A 22,079-nucleotide genomic window follows, 5' to 3' on the forward strand; every position below is an offset into this window, starting at 1 on the left:
GGAAAAAAATACCTTATGTAAAAAGAGTTCTTAAACTAAAAACAAATAGAGCCAATTCAAGAATACATTTGGACAAGGTGAGTTTTTACACTGGGATTTGGGGTAATTTGGGGATTTGGATTAGCAAGGCCAAGTGCAGGGTCACAAAGCCAAGAGGTAATCCATTTCTACTTTCTGCTTGAGGGTATGCAGGGAAGACCCAGCCCCCAAGGGAGGGCCCAGAGAACAATGACCCCTTGATGAGAAGCTAGCTCAAGGGCCCACCCTGGCTTCCTGGAGGAAAAGAAAAGAACATCCTGCTGCCTTGAACTCCACATGTGCATTCACGGGATGGCGTGGGGGAAGAGGAGGAGCAGAGAATGCCTGGCAGGCAAGGAGGGGAGAAATGAAGGGAGAAGAAACGGGTCCAGGGCTCAGTGAACATGTCCTCCCTGACAAACGCTCCATCTGGAGCATTAGATGCATGACCCAAATCTAGAATCTCTGTGGTTTTTTAAATTAAACTAGAGTTGATTTATAATATTATATCAGCTTCAGGTATTTAACAGTGATTCAATATTTTATAGATTATACTCCATTTAAAATTAATATAAATATTGGCTATATTCCCTGTGCTGTACTATATTCCCTTGTCACCTATTGAAACATAGTTTCTACCTCTTAATCTCTTGCCCCTCCCCACTTCCCTACTATGATAACCAACCACTAGTTTGTTCTCTATAAGTCTGTTTCCTTCTTGTTATACATTTTATTTGATATCAAATGTGAGTGACGACATACAGTATTTGTCTTTGTTTCATTAAGCTTAATACTCTTCAGGTCCATCCATGTTGTTGCAAATGGCAGAATTCCATTCTTTTTATGATTGAATAATCTCAGTCAGTAAAGAATCTGCCTGAAGTGCAGGAGACCCGGGTTCGATCCTTAGGTTGGAAAGATCCCCTGGAGAAGGAAATAGCTACCCACTCCAGTATTCTTACCTGGAAAATCCCATGGACAGAGGAGTCTGGTGGGCTGCAGTCCATGGGGTCACAAAGCGTCGGGCACAACTAACACTTCACATTTCATAAAATATATACATCTTCTTTGTCCATTCATCTGTTGATGGACACTTAGCTTGCCCCATATCTTCGCTATTGTAAATAATGCAGCTGTGAATGTGCATGCTAGCATGCTAAGTTGCTTAAGTCGTGTCTGACTTTTTTGTGACCCTATGGACTGTAGCCCACCAGGCTCCTCTGTCCATGGGATTCTCCCGGCAGGCATACTGGAGTGGGTTGCCATTTCCTCCTCCAAGGGGTCTTCCAGTCCCAGGGGTTGAACCCTCATCTTTTATGTCTCCTGCATTGGCAGGCGGGTTCTTTACCACTAGCACCACCTGGGAAGCCCCAGCTCTGAACCTTAAGGTGCATGTATCTTTTTGAATTAGTGTTTTTATTTTCTTCACGTAAATACCCAGGAGTGGAATTGCTGGATCATATGGTAGTTCTTTGGCACTGCCTTGCTTTGGGATTGGAATGAAAAGTGACCTTTTCTGGTTCTGTGGCCACTGCTGAGTTTTCCAAATTTGCTGACATATTGAGTGCTGCACTTTAACAACATCATCTTTTAGGATTTGAAATAGCTCAGCTGGAATTCTGTCACCTCCACTAGCTTTTTTCATAGTAATGCTTCCTAAGACCCACTTGTGTTCACATTCAAGGATGTCTGGCTCTAAGTGAGTGACCACACCATCATGGTTATCTGGGTCATTAAGACCTTTTTTGTATAGTCAGTTTTCATTCCGATGTCAAAGAATGTTGAAACTACCGTGCAATTGTGCTCATTTCACATGCCAGCAAGGTTATGCTCAAATCCTTCAAGCTAGGCTTCAGCAGCATGAACTGAGAACTCTAGACATACAAGCTGGTTTCCAAGAGGCAGAAGAACCAGAGATTAAATTGCCAACATGGATCATGGAGAAAACAAGGGAATTCCAGAAAAACATCTACTTCTGCTTCACTGACAATGCTAAAGACTTCGACTCTGTGGATCACAATAAATTATGGAAATTCTTAAGAGATGGGAATAATAGTCCTAACCACTAGACCACCAGGTAACTCCCTATTTATTCTCTTTTTGACAACAGCCATTATGACAGGTTTGAGGTAATATCTCATTGTGGTTATGATTTGCATCTCCTGATGTTCAGTGATGTTGAGCATCTTTTCATGTGACTGTTGGCCATCTGAATGTTTTCTTTAGAAAAAATATATATTCAGGTCTTCTGCCCATTTCTTAATTAGTTGTTGTATATATATAAAGTTACAAGAGCTCCCGTCTGGCCTGCAAACTTTCTGCAGAAAAATCGGCTGACAGTCTTATGAGGGTTTCCTTATATGTGAATTGGTTCTTCTCTCGCTGCCTTTAAAATTCTCTTTAACTTTTTAAATTTAAATATCTTGTTATATCTTGGTGTGAGTCTGTTTGGTTTCATCTTGTTTGAGATCCTCTGTGGATAGGAGGGAAGGAAGGGAAAAAAGATAGAAAAAAGGAGGGATGGTTAGGAGAGGGAGAGAGGGAGTGAGGCAGGAGGGAAGGAAGAGGAGAAGGGAAGGGAGGGAGGAAACTGTTTGCCATGCCTGAGGATTCAACACATTACTGTTCTCTCTTGTCTATAGTTTTCCCTAAGGAAAGCTTAAAATTATTGTCCATCGGAGTATCTGATTTACATAATTTAAAATATAAATGCATGTTGTATAATTTTAAACAACAAATTGAAATAGATGCAAATCTACATGCTAATGACATCAGGTGACCACATAAGATTAAAATTCACCATTTTGGACTACAACAAAAACCTCAAAATTTTTTGAAAAATACAAGTAACAGAGATTATTTTCTGCAATTGCCTGTCAGGGAAATTAGAAACAAGTGGAAAAGTTGAATCAGAAAACCATGTGGAAATTGTAGAACTGCCTCTGGGGTACATTTTGGATCTAGAAGCCACTGGAATCTATCTGTAGCTCAGAAAGTTAGAAATGGAAAATGAAACACAAGAAAAGCAGAGAAACAGAAATAAGAGAGAAACAAGTGAGATACCACAGAACTCATGACTTTGGAATAATTGGTGCCAAAATCAGAGCTAATTAAAGGTGATCATCCTCCTTTCCTTCTCGCCCCCCTGCACCACATTTGAGCTCCCATATTGTAAGGGGAGGTCCAAGGACACCTTTGATGCAGATTTCTGGGGTTGTAAACTCTCCTGGTTCCCTCTGGTTAGTTTCCTCTTACACGGAGTTATTTTCCTATCCACATTTTTCTGCATCTAAGGCTGATAGGAGGTGAACTCAGAGCACAGCCCCTCTTTCTTATTTCCCCAAAACCTCTTTCATGATGATGCCACGGTTAGAAGGTGGTAGACTTCAGAGCCCAGGAACCAGGCATCTGTCCCACTGCTCTTTTCCCCACAGACTTACTGAGATATAATTGACCTATTACATAGATATGTTTAAGGTGTACAAAGAGCTGACTTAATACAATTAATATACTGCAAAATGATTACCACCAGAGCATGAGTTAACACTTCCCTCATGTCATGTAATTATCATTTCTTTTCTGTGGAGTATTTAAGACCTACATGCTTAGCAATTTTTAAGTATATAGTACAGGGCTATTAGCTATAATCACTATTATACATCAGCTCCCCAGAACTTTTAACTGGAAGTGTGTACCCTTTAGCCAACATCTCCCCATTCCCCCATCTACCCACCATCCCACCCTCTCATAACCACCATTCTACTCAGTTGGATTTTGTAGATTTAACACATAAGTGACATCATACAGTTTGTCTTTCTTCGACTTATCTCACATAGCCTAATGCCCAAAGTTTCATCTATGTTGCTGCAAATGGCAGGATTTCCTTCTTGTTCACCAATGACACTCCACTGTACATATACAACACATCATCTTTATTCATCCATTGGCAGACTTAGGTTGTTTCCATATCTTGGCTGTTGTGTCATTGTTTCTGATACTGTGCCCCAGTCATATCAGCTCTGGGGAGCTTGTTCCAGGTGAAAATTTCTCTTAAAGTCCCCCATTCCAAGTCTTCCACCCCAGACATCCACTACTGGGTTGCTATTTCTTCCAGTCCCCTCTCATTCCCCAATTCTTCCACCCGCCACCACCTCCCAGACCAAACTCCCAACTCTGCTGACCACCCCCATGGCTCACTCACCTCACTTGACTTCAGTCACTGAACCGATCAACAAATACTGCCTGAACACTTGCTTCATGCCAAGCACATCGTAGACAACACGTAGGAAGGGGAAGCAGAAGAAACCAGGCGAGGATGAGGGACACACTCTGAAGGCTGGGGAAGCCACCTGTCAGCCACCCTGGGTGCTAACCCATTTCGGCTTGTCTCAAGGTCTCCACGACTCATGAGGGTTTCTTGGGTCTGCCTACCTCCATGCAGTGTGGTGCAGAATGAATATGGTGAGGCAGTGACAATACACAAGCTGGCGTGAAGCACCGTAACCCATGTGGACAGGATAGGAGGGACTTCAGCTGGGTAACCTGAGGGCAGGACACCCGCTTCGCCGGGGGATGGATGAGGTAATGCTACTTGGAGGTGAGGTCTCTAGGGAGGTTACAGACAAAAACTAAGCATAGAATAGTTGCTTCTTGAGTTTTTATTCACTGGCTTAGCAGGCACTATTAACAAATATAGACTCTAATTTCATACAAACAGTGTTGACCCAAGAAAACATTGTTTCTCCCAGGGGGTATAGAAAGTATAAAATTCTGAATTTTCACTTCAAATATGGCCCAAGTTAGAGGAACTCAACCACCTGAAAACCTAATCCTCCCTCTCTGAAAAGGAACTTGAGACTTCCCAGGTGACCAGAGCCCTGTGAGACTCCTGAACTTCCATATCACACACCAGCTCTAGGTTTTTACGGTCATTTGGGCTTCTTTTTCTGCCCTGAACAGCTGCCTTTCTCCTGATGGAAAGAGAAAGCCAAAGGTTTTTGTGCTTTAGGCCTACAGCTCACTGCAGGCTATCTGCCGCCCATATGAGGCTTCCTGAGCTGTGCATCTCAGCCATAGCTGGCACCAAGCGCCACAGAAAGAAGTCAGCCCCCAGTATTCTCCAGGGGCCTGTGGAGGCTCCTACCTGAACCTGTGGTCTGCAGAGCTGGGGATAAGGTAGAGGTGCAGCAGTCAGAGGCCCAGGTTAGGGAAGGAGTCCAGGGAGGTGCTGGCCACAGAAGAAAAGCAAGGGAATGTGTAGCTTCTAAGACCCTAATGTGCCAAGAATCACCCAAGATCTCAGGGGTAGCCCTGGCCCCACAGGCCACCTGGCAAAGGCAGAAATCTCCTCATGACATCTCAGCCAACTTAGCTCCCTCTAGGAGTCAAGACTTGCCACTTCAGTCACCATTTAACATTTAGCCTTTGGGCTGTCCTCTCTGGAAAGGGGATCTGAGAGGCTCACCCACTTATTCCAACAGCACTCAGACTGCAGGGGTTACAAAGGGGTCAGAGAAAGAGAGAGAAACATGCAGAGGACACAGGGTTCCATCCCTTGTTTAAGGGACAAGCTGCTGCTCCTGCTCTAGGAAGCCCTATATGGGACAGGACTGGCCTTGGACCCACATTGCAGGAGTCTATGGGCCCAATGCTGCATGTTCCTGAGTAGTCAGGGGCTGGGATAACATAGGTGCCTCTTAATTTCAAACTCCAGCCCAGCCCCATGGGCCAGGATATCCAGCACACCCTGATCTATCTTCTGAAATTACAGAGGCAAAGGAAACATCCCTTTGGTTCTGTCTTGGCTCTATAGATGACTGCTCAGGGGTCACCAAGGGGGTCGATCCCCTAACTCCCAGCAACCTCAGGTCTTCAGGACAGAGGTCACAGCCTCATCTCTTCACTCAGACCTGTTTCTACCATGAGATTGGGGTGGGAGGCGGTGCTGAGGGTGAGGGGTCAAGGTGTATGGGCTCACAATTCAAAGATCCCAGATGCACGTCTAGGCCCTGACCGATGCAGCTGTGGGCCCTGTGAAAGTTAACTCGGCCACCTCACCTTAAATGCAGGTAAAACAAGGTGTCACCTCATCATATTGCAGTGAAGAAGAAATGAGATCAGTGATGAGCTCAGTCTCTTTCACTCTAGCTGCTGTCATCCCTGCCACAAGTATGGCCTGGGAGGGCCTGCGGGAGGGCCTGGGCTCAGGACGTTGACCACATGGCTGCAGACATGAAGGGTGGCTAGGCACACCCAGAAAACCTTCACGGAGCCCTGAGATCTTCCCAGCACATACCAGGGAGGGAGGGACCGCTCAAGGTTCCGGCTGAGGGGGCAGGTGAGTGAGCAGGTTTTCTCCGGCAGGGGTGCTATTTCTACTAAATTCACATCACCTTGGTCTGGGCAAGAGGCAGGAAAACATAGTGACTGGCCTCATGAGGCGATCTGAGCCCCGGCACCGGAAGGACCCCTTTCTCATGCTAAGTCAGAGGGGCCTGGCTCTGCCCAGGAAGGAGGCAGTGGGTGATCTGAGAGTTGGGGTCCTGGAGCAGAGGAGCGTGGCTCTGTCCCACCTGAAGCCTCCAGGGCTCACCAGGCCTGTCCCCCACCAGCATTAAAACACAAGATTTTTGGGAACTTCCCAAGGGAACTCGCTTCTCCCAAAGTGGCCGTAGCACGCCGTCTTCTGGTAGATGGGCTTCTTCAAGTCCAAGTCCCTGCACATTCAGTAGAACAAAGGGTCAGTTTTAATAGAAAAGGAGTAGAGTTTCTTTCCCTGAATTTGGGGCACAGGAGTAATTAACAGACTATCAGTGTGTGGGGTATTAACCACTCAAGAGCAATTCTCCCTAAATTTCGTATCTCTGCCGTGCCACATCTTACAAGGTGACTGCCACTGGCGCTTAGGAAACAGTCTCAGAGTTCAGGGACAGCCTGATCAATCACACAGACAGATGCACCAGGAATCAGGATTTGAACTCTGGCCTACACTCTACTCCACTGACCTGGCACAGACCAACATCGACACCACAAGCTCCAGAAAGTAGGGGTGGCATTAGAAGCGAGAGCGGTTGGGGCCAGACTTGCTGACTCAATTCCCAGCCATCCGGTCTTGTAGTTATTTTCCTAAGATCCCTCACGTGCTCAAAGATGGGCCCCCTGAAGTCAGTGTCTGCTGGGCTCTTTCAATCTGAAAACTAGACATTCTGCATTTGGGGTTTGCAGTGTACTGGGCCAGGGGCTTGAAGCCCGTCCTGCTTCTGGGAGGCTGAACAGCCTTCCTTCTGATTCTCTTTCTGATAAGCAAGCACTGGGTGAGGAAAGAGGGTTTTGCCCAACTTCAGGGGCGGCTCTTTTACCTGACAATGACACCAGGCCGAAGGTCAAAGTTCTTATTGACCACATCCAGCAGCTCTCTCTCTGTCTTCTGGGAGGTTCCATAGGTGAAGATGGAAATAGACAGTGGCTCAGCCACACCAATGGCGTAGGACACCTGTCAGAAGAGCCCAGGGTCAGGGACAGGCCCCTCACGGAGACCTTGCTGTCCTCAGAGAGAGGCCGCTGAAACCACGCATGCCCTGCACAAAACACTCTCTCTACCCCCAGCCCCCATCTGCCTAGATACACCCTCCACTTCATAGTTGTGGTTTCCATACGTGCCCTGCTGCTTGAAGACTTCTGTTGTCCCACTCCAAGGTTTGCAGGACAGTGGCCACAAAACCCAGCGTGGCACAGAGTCATGTCCTCCGGCAGTGTGGGCCTTCAGCCAGGCCAGCACATCCCTACTGAGGGCGGATGTGGGGGTTCAAGCAGGGTGGGCTTTCACCCACCTGCACAAGCACCCTCCGGCAGAGCCCTGCCTTCACCAGGGACTTGGCCACCCAGCGGGCAGCGTACGCCGCCGAGCGGTCCACCTTGGTGTAGTCCTTCCCGGAGAAGGCGCCCCCGCCGTGTGCCCCCCAGCCGCCGTAGGTGTCCACGATGATCTTTCGGCCAGTGACACCAGCATCCCCCTGCGGAGGAAGAGGAAGACACGGAGCGGGGATGTGAGGGGAGGGGTGGCCGAAACACTGGGATGGCCACTAGACCACAACTTGGAGATAGTCTCTGCAGCTTCTAGGAGTGTGTGTTTCCAAAGACACCCTTGGCTGAGTGTCAGCCAGAAAGCCTGGGCTCTAATCCCAGTTCAGTCACTGAGTAGTAGTCACTGAAGTCAGGTCATCAGCTGGAACCCCATCAGAAAAAGGCAGAAGATGGGCCACTGGGGTCACAGCCCTCTCACCAAGCCTTTGTTGTAGGAGTCAATCATAATGGAGAAAAACGAGTTCAGAAGGAAACTGTGCTGGGACAAATATACCCTGGGCTGAGCCCCGGCTGGTGCCACCTGGCAAACTTTGTTCCCCGTTTGCTCAAGTGTCTACTCTGTGCAATGTCAGTCCACAAAAGATGTTTGAGGGGGCTCTATATTAAATGATGTGGGGAAAGTCTGCATACTATAACACCACAACACCCACCCCGCTTAGAAATCCACAGTTCGAAGCAGCATGCCAAGGCCCTCAGCATGCCAAGGCCCTGAGAAGTCCTGCAGGAAAACACAGGACTTCCATTCACCCTGGGCTTCTGTGCCACTCTGGCCTAGGACCCCATCTGAGAGCTCCATTATGTGGCAACATAACCACAGCAGAGGTGCCTGGTAGTGGTCAGCAGCCTCTGCAAGGGGCTAGGCCACCCTCTGCTTGCTCATGCCTGTGGCACAGGAGAAAGGGGCCACTCTGTGTCCCCACCTTGGAGCCTACAAGAGCTGCAGGTCACATGTGGCCAAGACCTGGGAAACACCACCAGGGCAAGCTCAGCACCTGTGATGGAAAGTTAGCTAGCCCCTTGGCTGGGTCAGGTGGCAGCTGGACCTATGCAGGATGTCTCAAGTGGGAATCTCCCGGGACATGGCCCCCATCCTCCTGTACTGAAGGGCACATAGCAGGCTGCACAGAGCGAGCTGACTTCACATCTCACTCCAGCCTGAGTCACACAAAGCCACCACCTCCTGCAGGCTTTGTGCTGGGGAGGTAAGCAAAATCAGGGCTCATTCGGTGACAGGGATGCACCTGGGGGCCTCCGATGACAAATCGCCCACTGGGCTGCAGGTGGTAGATGGTGTTCTCATCCAGGTACTGTGCTGGCACAACAGCCCTGATCACCTGCTCCTTCAGGGCTCTGCGCATGTCCTCCAGCGTTATGTCTTCATTGTGCTGCACGGAGATGACGACGGTGTGGACGCGCACAGGGATGACCGCGCCGTTCTCCTGTGTGTACTGCACCGTCACCTGGGAGTGGCAGGGTGGGAGGAAATGTGAGGTCCTGCCCCAACCTGAGGACGCTCCATTGCCAGGCACAGGTGCCCAGGAGGTGGATAGGGCTCCCAAGAGCCGGGGAGGGGCGGCAGCCTCCTGCCCTCAAAGGTCCTTCAGGGAAGTTCATCACATTCTTATAGCAAATAACTGCCTGGTGCCATGAGATGGTCAGGCATGAGGCAGAAGCTATTCCACGTGACCAGTCAGTACCACTTTGGAGACCCAAGCATTGCAGAGTTTTCTCTGTCTGTGACTCAGCAGTTGACTCCCTCTGTCTCACAGGGTCCTGTGTGCCAGCAAATGTCCCTCCACTAAAGCCCTGTCTTGACCCTCCATGGCCCTAGGCAAGACACCTAGGCTTCTGCTAAGGAACATGGGAGTCCACAGGCCACATGACCGCTGCCTCAGCTCCTCAATGGAGGGTCTCTGGAAACATATGTGCCCAGGGACCTTGCCTGGTAGAGGGACCTGAGCCAGGGTAATTGAGCTAAGACGAAGTAGCAAGGCCTGGGTTGCCAGCCTCCAGGTATTTGGGCAAAAGCAAGGAAAAGCCAAGGGCACAAGGAGAGCAGGATCCTGTCTGCAGCTCCCCTGCAGGGCTGGCCACAGGACAGAGCTGGGATTCTCTCCCCGCAGTGTAGGTCAGTTCTGTGCCTGTTTCATGCATTATTGATGAATAATGAAGCCATCCCAGCAAGATGAGCACTATTGTCACCATTTTACAAATGAGAAAAATCAGGCTCTGCGAAGAGTAACAATTTCCCTTAAGTCACAGGCCAGTCAGTGAAAAACCCAAGAGCCAACCGCTGTTCTGCCTGCTCCCACAGCTTGCATCACCGCCACAGCAGCACAGACAAACTGCTTCTGCACCCTGTCTTCTCCCAACACACCAGGGAGGGCGAGAGCCCGTGTCCCAGCCTGCGCACCTCCGGCTCACAGAGCAAGAGGGAAGGAGATGGTGAGGATGGCAGATGAGACTGGAAAAAGAAAAAAAAAGAAGCTGGCATTGACTGGGTGTGTACTGTATGCTACAAGGCACGCCAAATGCTGTGAGAGGTTGCTACCAGCCCCATTTCAAAGATGAGAGAAAATGGGCTTCCAGAATGTAAATACTTTGGTCAAGATAACACAGCCAGCAAAGGTGGGCTGTGACCTGGAACTGTGCAGCCTGGTAACTGGGCTCTGCCCAGCAGAAGGCTGTCACCCAAGACCCTCAGTACTGGAGCCCCAGTACTTCTACCCAAGGCAGTGTGGACCCACAAGAACAGTACCCAGAGGGGCTGTGGGGCCCTCAGGAGTGCAGCTATGCCAGATGGCCCTGGCAGGGACGTTGGCCAGCAGGCACGGCTGCTCCCACCCCAAGGGCCTTGATAGGACTACAGGCAGCAAACAGTGTCTCCCTGGGGCTCTACCTAAGGCAAAGACCCCTTTGATATCCATCAAACTCTATGTCCTGCCTGGCCCAAAGAACAACAGGGTGGGGTCCAGAAGAAGGAAGAGACAGAGCCCTGGCTGCACAATGCTTGATCCTAGGGCGATGGGCATATGCACACCAGCTGTGTACTGAGCACAGCACCTTTCTTGCTGGGCTGCGTGCACTCCCAGACCTGGGAGAGGAAGCTGGAGTTGGGGGGCTGGGAGCTCCAGAGTGGAGGCTCCGCAGCAGCTCTGGAATCAGACCTGCTACACCTGGCTTCTGGAGAAGGCTCGCTTCCTGAGATGCTGCTGAGGTCCATCTCCACTGCTCCTGGGCTCCCCGACTCTGCCGCAAATCCCAAGCAGAGCTGTGGCTGAGCAAAGAGCCCCAAGCATTGCGCTTATCTCATCATGTCAGCAAGATGTGGAGAAAAGTATACCGCGGAAAACACAACTCTGGCCAGGTACAAAAATAGCCATTTGTACTGCCACTCAGCTCTTAGTTATCAGAAGCAAGGATTTGTTCAGGTGGAAAGGCTCATTCTGTTCACAGTCAACAACACCATGGGCAGGTGATAAAAATTCTTTACCAATAGACGAGAAGACCCAGACATTGTTCCTGGCATAGCACCCCTCCCAGGGTAGCAGCCTCATTGAGGTCCGCGGAGGACATTTATAAGAGAATTCAGTGTCTCCTTGCAAGAAGGAAAAGCCTGGAAGGGCCCGTCCTCCCCTCCCTCTCTCACTGCCCTCTGGACTTGGAAACCTTCTATTACTAAGCAAACATAGGAGGCCTTTGCTATTTCAGTGATTCCAGTAGGTGAACCCTCTAGTGCTCACCCTCATGCAGGGAGAAGGAAATCTGAGCCACTCCACTTACTTCCTCTCATCTGTGATCTAGGATTTCTCCACCCTTCTTCCCCATCCCCACATAGCTCTGGCACAGTACAGAGCAGGCAGGGCAGGCTCCTTTCTTTTGATACCATCACAGCCTACATATTTCAGCTCTCCTGCCCACCACCTTGAAGATCACCTGAGTGATGCTCATGATCCCACTTCCCAGTTTGGGGGTCATGTGGATAACACCTGAAGTCCCAAGGACTTCCTTTAGGCCACAGAGACACTCCGTTGCTCCAGGTACAGCCAATATGCAACCTCTATCATTGGAGGCCTGACACTTGGGGAGTAATGTGACAGAGCCATGAGCACCATGCTGAACTACAAAACCACAGGAGCCAAATTCCAAGTTCAGGGTAAGAAGATGTCCCATTGAGAGTGATCAGAGGAGACCAGGAGGAGGCAGGAACCCGGCTGGCCACTGAAGGTCAGGTGGGGACCAGAGAAAGATTCCAAGGAAAGTGAGGGGTGAGAGCACAGGTGCAAAGCACTGAGAAATGAAGGGAATGTGAGTGAAGGCATGTGGATGAAGCAAAGACTGGGGGTGGGGACTGAGGAAGGTAAAGCTAGAAGACCACGCAAGGCTTTAAATGCCAGAATAACAAATGGGTACTCCTCTCGCCTCCAGTAGGAAGTAGAAAGCTGTAGATGGTTCTGAGCAGATATAAGAAAATTAAAAGTGAAGTCCAGAGTGAATTAACTGAAGTTTCCAGGCAGAGAGACCCTTTGGGAGGACACAGCCGAGCCTGGCCTGGGAAAGGGGGCCAGAGAAGAAGGGATGTTCTAGAGGGGCAAGAGTAACCCAGACAGGGTGGAGACAGAGAGGGCTAGGGAAAGGTGGGCTCCACTAAACCCCTTCAACTGAGGCGCACTCCTGGGGCCCACGTGTTTGCAGGATGAGTGAGAAATGGGGGCTGGCAATTCAGACAGACCTGGAAGATTTGGAAGTCAAGTGTGCAGACGCAAAAACAACCCACACGTGTGGGTAGGAGGAAAGAGAATGTAGAAGAGGAAGTGTCCAGACCCCACTGGAGTGTGGAAGAAGGGTTGGGAAAGGAGCTCCAAGGAAAGGGGCCATCAGGATGTGGAGAGTGAAGGTAGACAGGGGCCTCAGCATGTGCCAGCACTTGCATTACTGCCAGCTCTCAAATCCAGATTCAGTGCAGATTTCATCACTGCAGGACACAGGGATCAGGGCCACTGGCACCAGAGCATCAGACTCGGCAAAGGTAAATCCTTTCTATGGGAAACAAAGCAAGGGGGCTGCAGCGAGCTACAGACAGCACTTGTTCATGGGGTAGTCAAGCTTTGCTCGAGATAGGGAGACCTGACAGGCAGTGGCCAAAAGTCTGAAACCAGTTACGAAGGTTTGTGGCAGGAATTGGGGAATCATATTACTAGAATAAACATATGCTAAGAAGTCTGGCACCCCAAAAATCTAGAACTGTTCATTTTTCTGTATTTAAAATTTTTTCATACTAAAATATCGGGGGGTCAGGGGAGAAAAGAAAAGATTTATCAGGAGCCGAAGATTTTTCAAATAAATAGTTTTCAGATTCAACAATTCTCTGAGTGCCCAGACAGAACATTTTGATCTTAACATATGACAAGAATCAAGAGGAAGGGGTCTGTTTGAGGTGCATTTCTGGAGCCCTGCAGGGGGTCGAGAGCAGGGGCTCACCTGTGTCTTAGAGTCAGGGCGCAGCCAGGGGAGCTGCCCTGAGCGCCGCAGCTCTGCCATGCGGGCATTGAGTCTGTGCGCCAGCATGACGGTGAGGGGCATACACTCTTCCGTCTCGTCTGTGGCGTAGCCAAACATCAGGCCCTGTAGCAGACACCCATTTCAGACCACAGGTGACAACTCTTTTCAAATCTAAAGACCAGCTGGCCCCCACCCTCCTAGGCGTGTGACTTTTATACTGGGTACTTGTGGAGGGGAAGACACGGTCCCGAACCCAACACTTTAGGTAGGGACACAGGCCACACCGGGCATTCCTAAGCCATCCTGCCCTCCAGCCGGGCTGTGTGGCTCCAGACGTGAGGGCAGGGAAGCGCTACCCGACAGTGCACTGTCCATCACACATGAGCAGCTAGCCCTGTGATGCAGAGCACATTGCACTGCTGCTCTGATATGGTGCCCACGCTTAGCACTGAGTGACCTGATCTCCAGCACCGACATCCTCTTCATTTCTGTCCAGGTGGACGCACTGGGCGATATCCGGGGACTGCTGCTCCAGAGCCACCAGCACGTTGCAGGTCTTGAAGTCAAAGCCTGGACACAAGGAGAGCAGGCCTAAGCAGAGGGAGGCTGGAGCTCCTGGGGGCTGCTTGGAATCCAAGAGGGCATTTAGTGTTGGGGTGGGTGGTCTCTGCCATCAGTCTGGGCTCAGAGCTGAGGCCTAGGATGGGGAATGTCAGTATCCTTCTCATCCTATCACATGGAACTCTTTAGTAAAAAAAAAAAACCCTCTACGGTGTATTAAACCACACCTCAATTAAAAATACATACCCTACACAGAATGGCAGTATGAAAGCCAGATAACAGTTATGGCTGCTCTGGTAGAAGGGCAGTGGATGACCAAGGGCCTGCCCCCTTAGGCTCTCCCCGAGGCACCTCCTAGGACCCAGGTTGAAAATCACTGCACTTAAGTGAACATCAAGGGCCCTTCCAACACTGCCTGCCAGAGCCCAAGTATCAAAAATATACACCAAACCCAAGTATCAAATATACTGAGCAATAGGTGCATGTGGACCATCCAGAGACTCACCCAGAGTCAGAGTGCCCTGAGCCTGAGGTGTGCACAGGGCCTGGAGCAAAATGGAAAAACTACACCTCTGGAGGCTGAGGTCCCTGTCATCCTACACCCAAAGCTCAAGCACAGAGATGGAGGCGAGTCCCCTCCTCCTGCCTGGCCCAGGCTGGGGACAGGGGGCTGGGGCCTGGGACACAGACATCTTGGGTAGCAGCAGCTCAGGCCAAGAAGCCCCACAAGGGCGCCACTAGGCAGACTGCATACTCTTTCTAAATTGGTTTTCACCATCTTGCTGGGCGCAGCTACAGGATGGATATGAATGAGGAGCTAACATGCACAGAGGTTGCACCACAAAGTCAAGTATCAGTGATACACTGACTGTCCCCCTCTTCCAACCTGCTCTCTACCCCTGTGGCCAGAATGGGCTTACTAAAACAAATAAAATCACAAAAATACCCCTAGGTTCAACCTATTATTTACCTACAAGCTTCAAGTGAAGACCTACCACCAAAGGCAGTAAGCTGGAACCTGCTCAGCTCCAGCCAGGCTTTCCCAGCTGAGCCCTCAACCAAAGTGAACTCAGGTTTAGCTTAAACACAACCTCCTTTTCCACCTCCACGAGGACCCTCTGCCTAGAAAGCTCCTCCTCTGACCCCGCCCCCTCCACAAGTCCATCCAGCTCTCAGTAAACATCCCTGAATGGCCCCCAACCCAGCTCTTCAGTGCACACTCTGCCGCCAACTCGCTGCCAAGCATCTCGTACCACATCACACTTAATGCCAGGCAGTGGCTCTACTCAGGAGTACCAGGCCACCTTTGTCCTCTGCGGCCCCTATTCCTAGTGAAGGCTTCTGAATGCACAAGCCAGGGAACAACCTTCAACTGCCAAGGACTCACCAAATTCCCATTTTACCTCTCACTCCCTGCCTAAATAATAAATCTCAGTGCTGAGATGGACTGAAAGGCTCCAAGTCACTTGGGAAAACAGTTCAGGGCACTAAGGGGAGAGGAGGAGGGCTTAGAAAGGTCAACTCTGCAGCAAAGAGCAGTGGGAGCCTCTAGCCTGGGGGCCTTGTGACTGCAGCCCAGCCCGCAGCCTGCCGGTCCCCTTGGTGCAGGCGTGCTGACAAGAAGAGCTTCACCCACTCCTGCTTCTTTCTTCTAGGGGATGTGACACTCCTAGGGAAACTACTTTCCTGCTATCTAATGCAGAATAAAGTTTGTTCTTGAATAAGTAAATAATAAGTCAGCTATTCATGGTAGAACAGGGGGAAGGCTTGCAAGGTAACGTGGCAGGGAGCTTGCTGTTCTGGGACAATGTGGCTGCTCTGTGAACACCCTTTGTGCTGGCTGGGAGAAGCAACCTGTTCTCATTGGTTTCTTCTTCCCACAGGTTCTTGATATAGCCGCAAAATTACCATATGCTCAAGTGAGTCCTTTGGGCAAGCCAGCAGGAAGGTGGCCGCACACAGAGAGGGCCTCTCTCACGTAAAAGACGTGAGCATGTCACCGCAGCCTGCCCTGACCCACGAAGATGCCACATATCACCCCAGACAACCAACAAGTAGACCAGTGTACACCGGCCCCAGAATCGGGCCCTCGTGGCCTGTCTTTGACGCCCTCCAGGCTGGACTCCTTCCCAGCCTGCCTGTTCCTACCATGCAGGTGTCTGCTTCAGGGCTCTCTCACCCCCACCTCGTCACAGGGCTCCTCCTCAGCTCCACCCAGGGCCTGGGCCTCTTCGTGGGGTTGCAGGCTCCCACACTGCCGGGCACTGGAGCCACCCTGGACCAGCCTGTCTCCTCCACCTGCTGTCGGCACCTGTAATGGACTGAGTCACCTTCTCCTCTATGTGGGGAAGAGCAGCATAGCTTAGCAGAAAGCACAGGAGTCCCAACTGGGGATAGCCCCTTACTGACTGTGCCACCTTATATGAGTTATTGACATCTCTAAGTCTCAGTTTCCTCATTTACATCATAGGGAGTGGAGCAGAGTTCCTCCAACAACTAGGTAGAAAGACACACACACACACACACACACACACACACACACACACACGCACAGACCTGCCCCAGCGCCTGGCAGACAACACGGCCCCAAGAGAGAGTAGCACCTTGGACCCAGAGCTTCTTCCTCTTCCAAGAAGTTAGGACCGTAAACAAGACCAGAGTTAGCAACAGATGGACAAGGGCCAGTCTGCCTGGGCTGCCATACTGTTGCCAGAGCTTGAGAGCCCCGGACCCTGGCAAGTGGGCCTAGAAGTAGAGGTATTTGCTCTTCCAGAAGATGGAGAGCCTTAGGCGGGCTCCATCCTGGGGACCCTGGCCTCACCCTTGGCAGAGTCGTCGTAGCCGATGTGCTTGATGGTTTCCCGCACCACACGCTGGTAGTCCACCATGGCCACGGAGGTGATCTCTCCACACAGCAGCACCATGCCCGTCTTACACACCGTCTCTGAAGGCAAAGAGACAGGCTAGTGGCTGCATGCTGGCTAAGGGGGCTCTACACCTGGACCTCTCACAGTGCTGACAAAGACCCACACAAGAGACCACACAGGGAATGGACTCCAGAAGGACAATCATGGTGATAACAGACAGTACAGCCCAACATGAGTTCTGACCATCTTCACAGGCTGTTCAGAGAACTGCACTTTGGAAAGAATTGGTCACACAAATTCCAAGTTTTTATACCATGCACTTACTACTTGCCTGATCTTGAACGGCTTATTCAGCCTCGGCTGTTGGATGGAAATAATAAGACTGCTGTGTTCATTACAACAAGACAATGGCTGTATGTAGTCATAAAGAATGCAGCCAACATACATTCTTTTGCCCCCTACTGCTAAAGCTCCACTGTAGGCTTTAGGGTATGGGGTCCTGAGCACAGAATCAAGGCAAATTATTTATAAACATGTCAGGGTGAAGTCCACCCTTAGAGGGGCATGGGTCCCTACAGTGCTCAGTCTGAGGACTAGGGTGGCCCTGGAGAGGAAAGGGTGGGTCTGAGCATTAGACAAGACAAGGTGCTGACTGTGAGGAGAGTGGAGCTCTGGTCTCCACACCAGGACCCCTACCCCATGACCTTGGCCAAGGGATACCCAAGATCACCTCTGTAAAGTTGAAGAGGCTAGTCCTATCACCCCGGGGCCCTCTAGGCCCTGAAGTCCCCAGTTCTCTGCTGTGCCAAGGGCTTCAACATGGGCACAGGTTTCAAGTTGAGCCCACTCAGGTCTCCAGCAGGAGGGGTCAGGCATTTCTTACCACAGGCCACCTTGGCATTGGGGTCCTGCTTGAGATGGGCATCCAGCACTGCATCACTGATCTGGTCACAGATCTTATCTGGACAAGAATGAACATGTGTAAAATTCACAGACATGTTAAGCCTAAAAACTGAAATGTTAAAATAATTAGATATTTTGTCAATTTACATATCAAGTCTACCCAAGAGGACACTTTTAAAATATAAGAAATTATAAATTTTTGGAATTTTTATTTCTTCCCACTTTTGCCTTAATTTTGGATGGTGTATATTATATAAAGTCATAGAACTCCCTAAAAAAGAAGAATATTCCAAAGCCAGTTACAAGAGTCTAAAGTAAGTCACATATACACACACTTATATTCTTCCAATTAAAAAGTATCTCATTCATAGAAAACTAGATTTCTATGAATATCTAACTATATCTAAATAAATAATAGATATAGATGTGTAAAGAACTAAGATATACACACAGAAATATCTCATTCCTCAGCATATTTCCTTAAATTCTAACATCAAGAAAAGTCCTAGAAACAGAATTTAAAACACTAATGACATCAGTAAGATCAGGTGCCAACGGGTAGAAGAGGATAGAACAGATAGATGCATTGTACTGCTGGTTCCACAAGTTACAGTACACTGAGTGTAAAACCACACCCACTTCCATGTCTCCACCTGTAGAGTCCTGTAAGAGAACCTCTACACATCACTGCCATTGCTGTTTTGCTGAACACTTCCACAAGCAGCTCTGAGATCCTCCCCACCGTCATTCAGCCTCCTGAAGGCCAGATGTCCCAGCAGCTGGGTCTCATCTCCTCATCAAGGTGGGACTGACAAAAGTTCAACATGGGCTGGTACTCCATCTTATTCTTCTATGATTTGCCTTAAATATTCCCCATGGTTGATGGGATTTCCCTAGTGATCCAGTAGTTAAGAATCCGCTTGTCAATGCAGGGGACATAGGTTCAATCCCTGGTCCAGGAAGATCTCACATGCTGGAGCAACCCAGGTGTGGCAACTGCTGAGCCGCTGTGCCTACAGCCCGTACTCCACAACAAGAGAAACCACCACAATGAGAAGTCCACACATTGCAACTAGAGAGTAGCCCCCTCTCACTGCAACTACACAAAGCCCATGCACAGCAACGAAGACCCAGTGCAGCCAAAATAAATAATTTAAAAAAACTCCTCGTGGTCGAGCATGTAGACACTGTGGAGAAATCCACTCTTGCTTTGGAGTTATGTGTACTGCCAATGTTTACAAACTCAAATAAAAGTGACGTCTATTTGCACATATTACATCTTGTTTAGTGTTCAAAATACCCGCAGAGTCCACTCTTGGTAAGTTAATAAGTTTTTTCCCAGACTTACTGGAGTATAATTGGTATACAAAAATTTGCATATAATTAATATATAATTTAAGGAAATTAATTAAATTTACCAACGTAAATTTGGCAAGTTTGGTCATATGTACACACTTGTGTTACCATCACCACAATCAAGATTTAACAAACATCCATCACCTCTCAAATTTCCTTGTGTCCCTTTTGTCATTTTATACATTTTTAAATTAAGAATGCAGGCCCAGAATCAAGCATTTCAGATTTTGAAAGTGCATATGAAATTCTGTAGTTAAAATGTGAATCTGAGCGTTAATTTTCTAATCTTTCCTTCAGAAGCTGCTACTAAATATATATTTGAGTTTTTCCATCTCCCTGCTGATCCTGGTTATAAATCAAGGTTTGTCTGAGTTCATGCCCCTGCAACCGCCTATCAGTAAAGGCCTCCTGCTGCTCAAATATCACTTTAGACCCAGCCATCAGGGCTCCTAGGAGCCACTCACATGCTGACCATGGATGACTCTGCTCGCTCAGAGGACACAGGTCACATGTTTCCAGTGCACACAGGGAAATGGGATAGGGATATTAGGGATAAGCTGGAGTTGAGCAAGGGTACTAAGATAGCTGCGCAGACTAAGATAATGCCTTAGGAGGTCCTTTCTCAACTGTTTAAGGCTTCCAAATTTTCTATCAATATCACTTAGTAGCCTTAAGATAGCTAATAACTTTCTTGGAAGTTGAAAAGGAAGCATTAATTTTATCTTTCTGATGGAGAGGAATTCAGCACTGGAATGACAAAAAGAAAGCCACCAAGAAAACTGTTTTACATGGACAGCTAATGTACAGTGGTAAGCTAAATCAGACAATTTGAAGGGCTGCCATTAAGCAGACAGAATTGTCAACTAACCGGAATTTTCATTCTCTGTCCATTGAGCACATTGCTGTGTGTACAATGGGACCACTGGCTACTGCGTGAAAAAGCACCCACTTCTTCCACATGGAGCAAATTCTATATATGGCCATCTTTGGACCTGTAGATGGCCTTCATAAGTCATGGAGCTGTCCAAAATACATCAGACGTAGCAGTGAATCTGAGACTATGACTACAGTAAATCTAGAAACTTTATAAAGTCATGCAGAATGAAAGATGCTGTTTACGTTGAAATGAGCTAAGCTACAAACAACATTCAGTTTAAGCCAAGATTTCTCAACAGCACTATTGACATTTTGGGCTGGAAAGTTTCTTTGTTGTCGGGGATGGTCTTGTGTTTAGAAGCACACCCGGCCTCTCTCCACTAACCGCCAGTTTCAGGCCATGCCTTGACCCCCTGGAATAGCTGTAACAACCAAAAAATGTTTCCAGATAGTACAAAATGCCCTTAGGGGTAAAGGGTTGCAAAACTTTCCCCAGTTGAGAACCAGTGGCTAAAGCATATGGAAGGGGCAGTGCACTGAAATATACAAAGCTGAGTTAGAAGGTATGAAAATTAAAGCTGTTTGAGAAATAGCAAGGATGAGGAAGAAGAAAAAAAGTTAAACTTGATGATGATAAGTCACGAAAAAGTTCAAATACTCTGGTGAATTTTGAAGAGGTGCTTAAATACATAAATCAGTGTGTCTGGCCATCAGGGTTCTCCTAGATCAGTGGTTTGCAGAGTGTGGCTCCCACATCAGCAGTATCAGCATTGCCTGGGAACTTCTTCAAAACACAAATTCTTGAGCCTCACCCAAGATGTATTAAATCAGGAACTCTGGGGGTGGGGCCCAGCACTCTGTGTTCTAACAAGCCCACTGGGTGATGGTGATGCACCCTGAAGTCTGAGAACCACTGTCCCAGAAACTGGAGGCTCTCATCATGGTCTTCACGGAAGCCTCTCTCATTTCTCCACATCACACTTTTCAGAGATTTAAAAAAAAAAAAAATACTGGAATTTTCTTTCAGGACCTAGAGATCTGTCTCAGCCCCTATTAGAATGCACTGCTGTTCATTTCTAAACTCTACACACTTTACTTTCAAAACTTAATGACCTTGTTTGTGTGTTTTGTTTGTGGGAACATTCTCTGTTGACTTAAGCTGCTCATTGATAAAAAAGCTTTACCAAAAAAAAAAAAAAAACTCTGTATAAAGTGAATACCTGATGATACATTCTACACATACAATATGTTAATACAGCCAACCATATATCCTCTATTGTAGCCCCAAGGAAACGTTGGTGGTGGGCAGCAGCACAGACCCTTGGCTTCACTAACTTACAATCTATTATTTGCATAACAAGTGATTGCTTTACAAAACTGCAAATTAATTAATAAAAAAGATTGCATATTGTTCTTCTTGAGATCCTTTATAGTAATTTACATACATTGTTTTCCAGCCCCCTACCCCATATAGGTTGCCATCTGTCCAAGGCCATCTACTTACCCGGGTGCCCCTCTCCTACAGATTCCGATGTGAACATGAATGCTCCTTCCTCACTTAGAGAATGATCGCACAAGCCATCCACTGATCCATTCATCTCTTCACACTTCTCCACTCAGCTTCTTTGAGGTAACAATTTTAATGCTGGGATCTGGCCTAAGGATTTTTCTAGTTTTCCTCCTTTAAACCCAACAGGCTCGTCTTTGGCAGAGCCACGGAGCTCACTTCTGCGTAAGTGCCCACGAGCACGTGAGAGTAAAGGTGCGGATGGGTGAGGAGGAGGGACTGGAGAGGGATGTGTCACTCCCTCGGGCTGGTCAGAGCTTGCTCCTGACGGACTCCTATATATGGAAAAGTGAAAGAGAAAACTGGAGGAGTCCACTTTCTGGGAAAGGGGGTCTTCTTACCTTGAGGAGTTTCAGCCCTCAGCTCTCATCTCCCAAGCCCTAAGCGTGTGATCAATGTATGGCAAAGAAGGCTGCGCAGATTCTGCAGAACTGAAGCTCCTCTGGGACTCTGCTTTAGCTCTGCAGCTCATCTCCTCGGTGTTCCAAGGCTAACATCCCACGTAGGAGGTGGGGGTCTGTGGTTGCCCAGGGATACAAATAGGAAGTAAAAAACTCCTTCCCAGG

General features: G+C 48.6%; 2 protein-coding genes across 3 annotated transcripts in view; both read right to left on the bottom strand.

Moving 5' to 3' along the window:
- Positions 1-4,658: 4,658 nt before the first annotated feature.
- On the bottom strand, positions 4,659-21,698 carry MAT1A (methionine adenosyltransferase 1A). Of its 2 annotated transcripts, none has more exons than XM_020899049.2 (9): positions 21,451-21,698; positions 17,695-17,772; positions 16,766-16,888; positions 13,841-13,953; positions 13,363-13,506; positions 9,123-9,341; positions 7,848-8,030; positions 7,377-7,510; positions 4,659-6,734 (listed from the first exon to the last, which is right to left on the bottom strand). In XM_020899049.2, exons 1-9 carry the CDS (start codon positions 21,542-21,544, stop codon positions 6,632-6,634), a joined length of 1,191 nt encoding a protein of 396 aa, XP_020754708.1. In that variant the 5' UTR covers positions 21,545-21,698; the 3' UTR covers positions 4,659-6,631. The 2 variants fall into 2 exon arrangements, with proteins under 2 accessions (XP_020754708.1, XP_070327033.1); XM_070470932.1 differs by lacking the exon at positions 21,451-21,698 and adding an exon at positions 18,354-18,857.
- Positions 21,698-22,079, bottom strand: part of DYDC1 (DPY30 domain containing 1) — a 57,655-nt gene continuing 57,273 nt past the window's right edge. The window contains exon 8 of the mRNA XM_020899053.2: positions 21,698-21,788. Within this exon, the coding sequence (XP_020754712.1) occupies positions 21,765-21,788 (24 nt within the window). The 3' untranslated portion in view covers positions 21,698-21,764. The remainder of the gene's footprint in view (positions 21,789-22,079) is intronic.

The sequence above is a fragment of the Odocoileus virginianus genome, chromosome 7, assembly GCF_023699985.2.
Source record: "Odocoileus virginianus isolate 20LAN1187 ecotype Illinois chromosome 7, Ovbor_1.2, whole genome shotgun sequence".
NCBI classification, from domain to species: domain Eukaryota; kingdom Metazoa; phylum Chordata; class Mammalia; order Artiodactyla; family Cervidae; genus Odocoileus; species Odocoileus virginianus.

Coding starts and splice junctions, on each gene's coding strand:
- MAT1A (XM_070470932.1), bottom strand. CDS start 18,462: ATGACGGTGGGGAGGATCTCAGAGCTGCTTGTGGAAGTGTTCAGCAAA. Junction 16,889..17,694: donor CAATGCCAAGGTGGCCTGTG/GTAAGAAATGCC, acceptor CTTTGCCTTCAG/AGACGGTGTGTAAGACGGGC. Junction 8,031..9,122: donor TTGTCATCGGAGGCCCCCAG/GTGCATCCCTGT, acceptor CTTCCTCCGCAG/GGGGATGCTGGTGTCACTGG.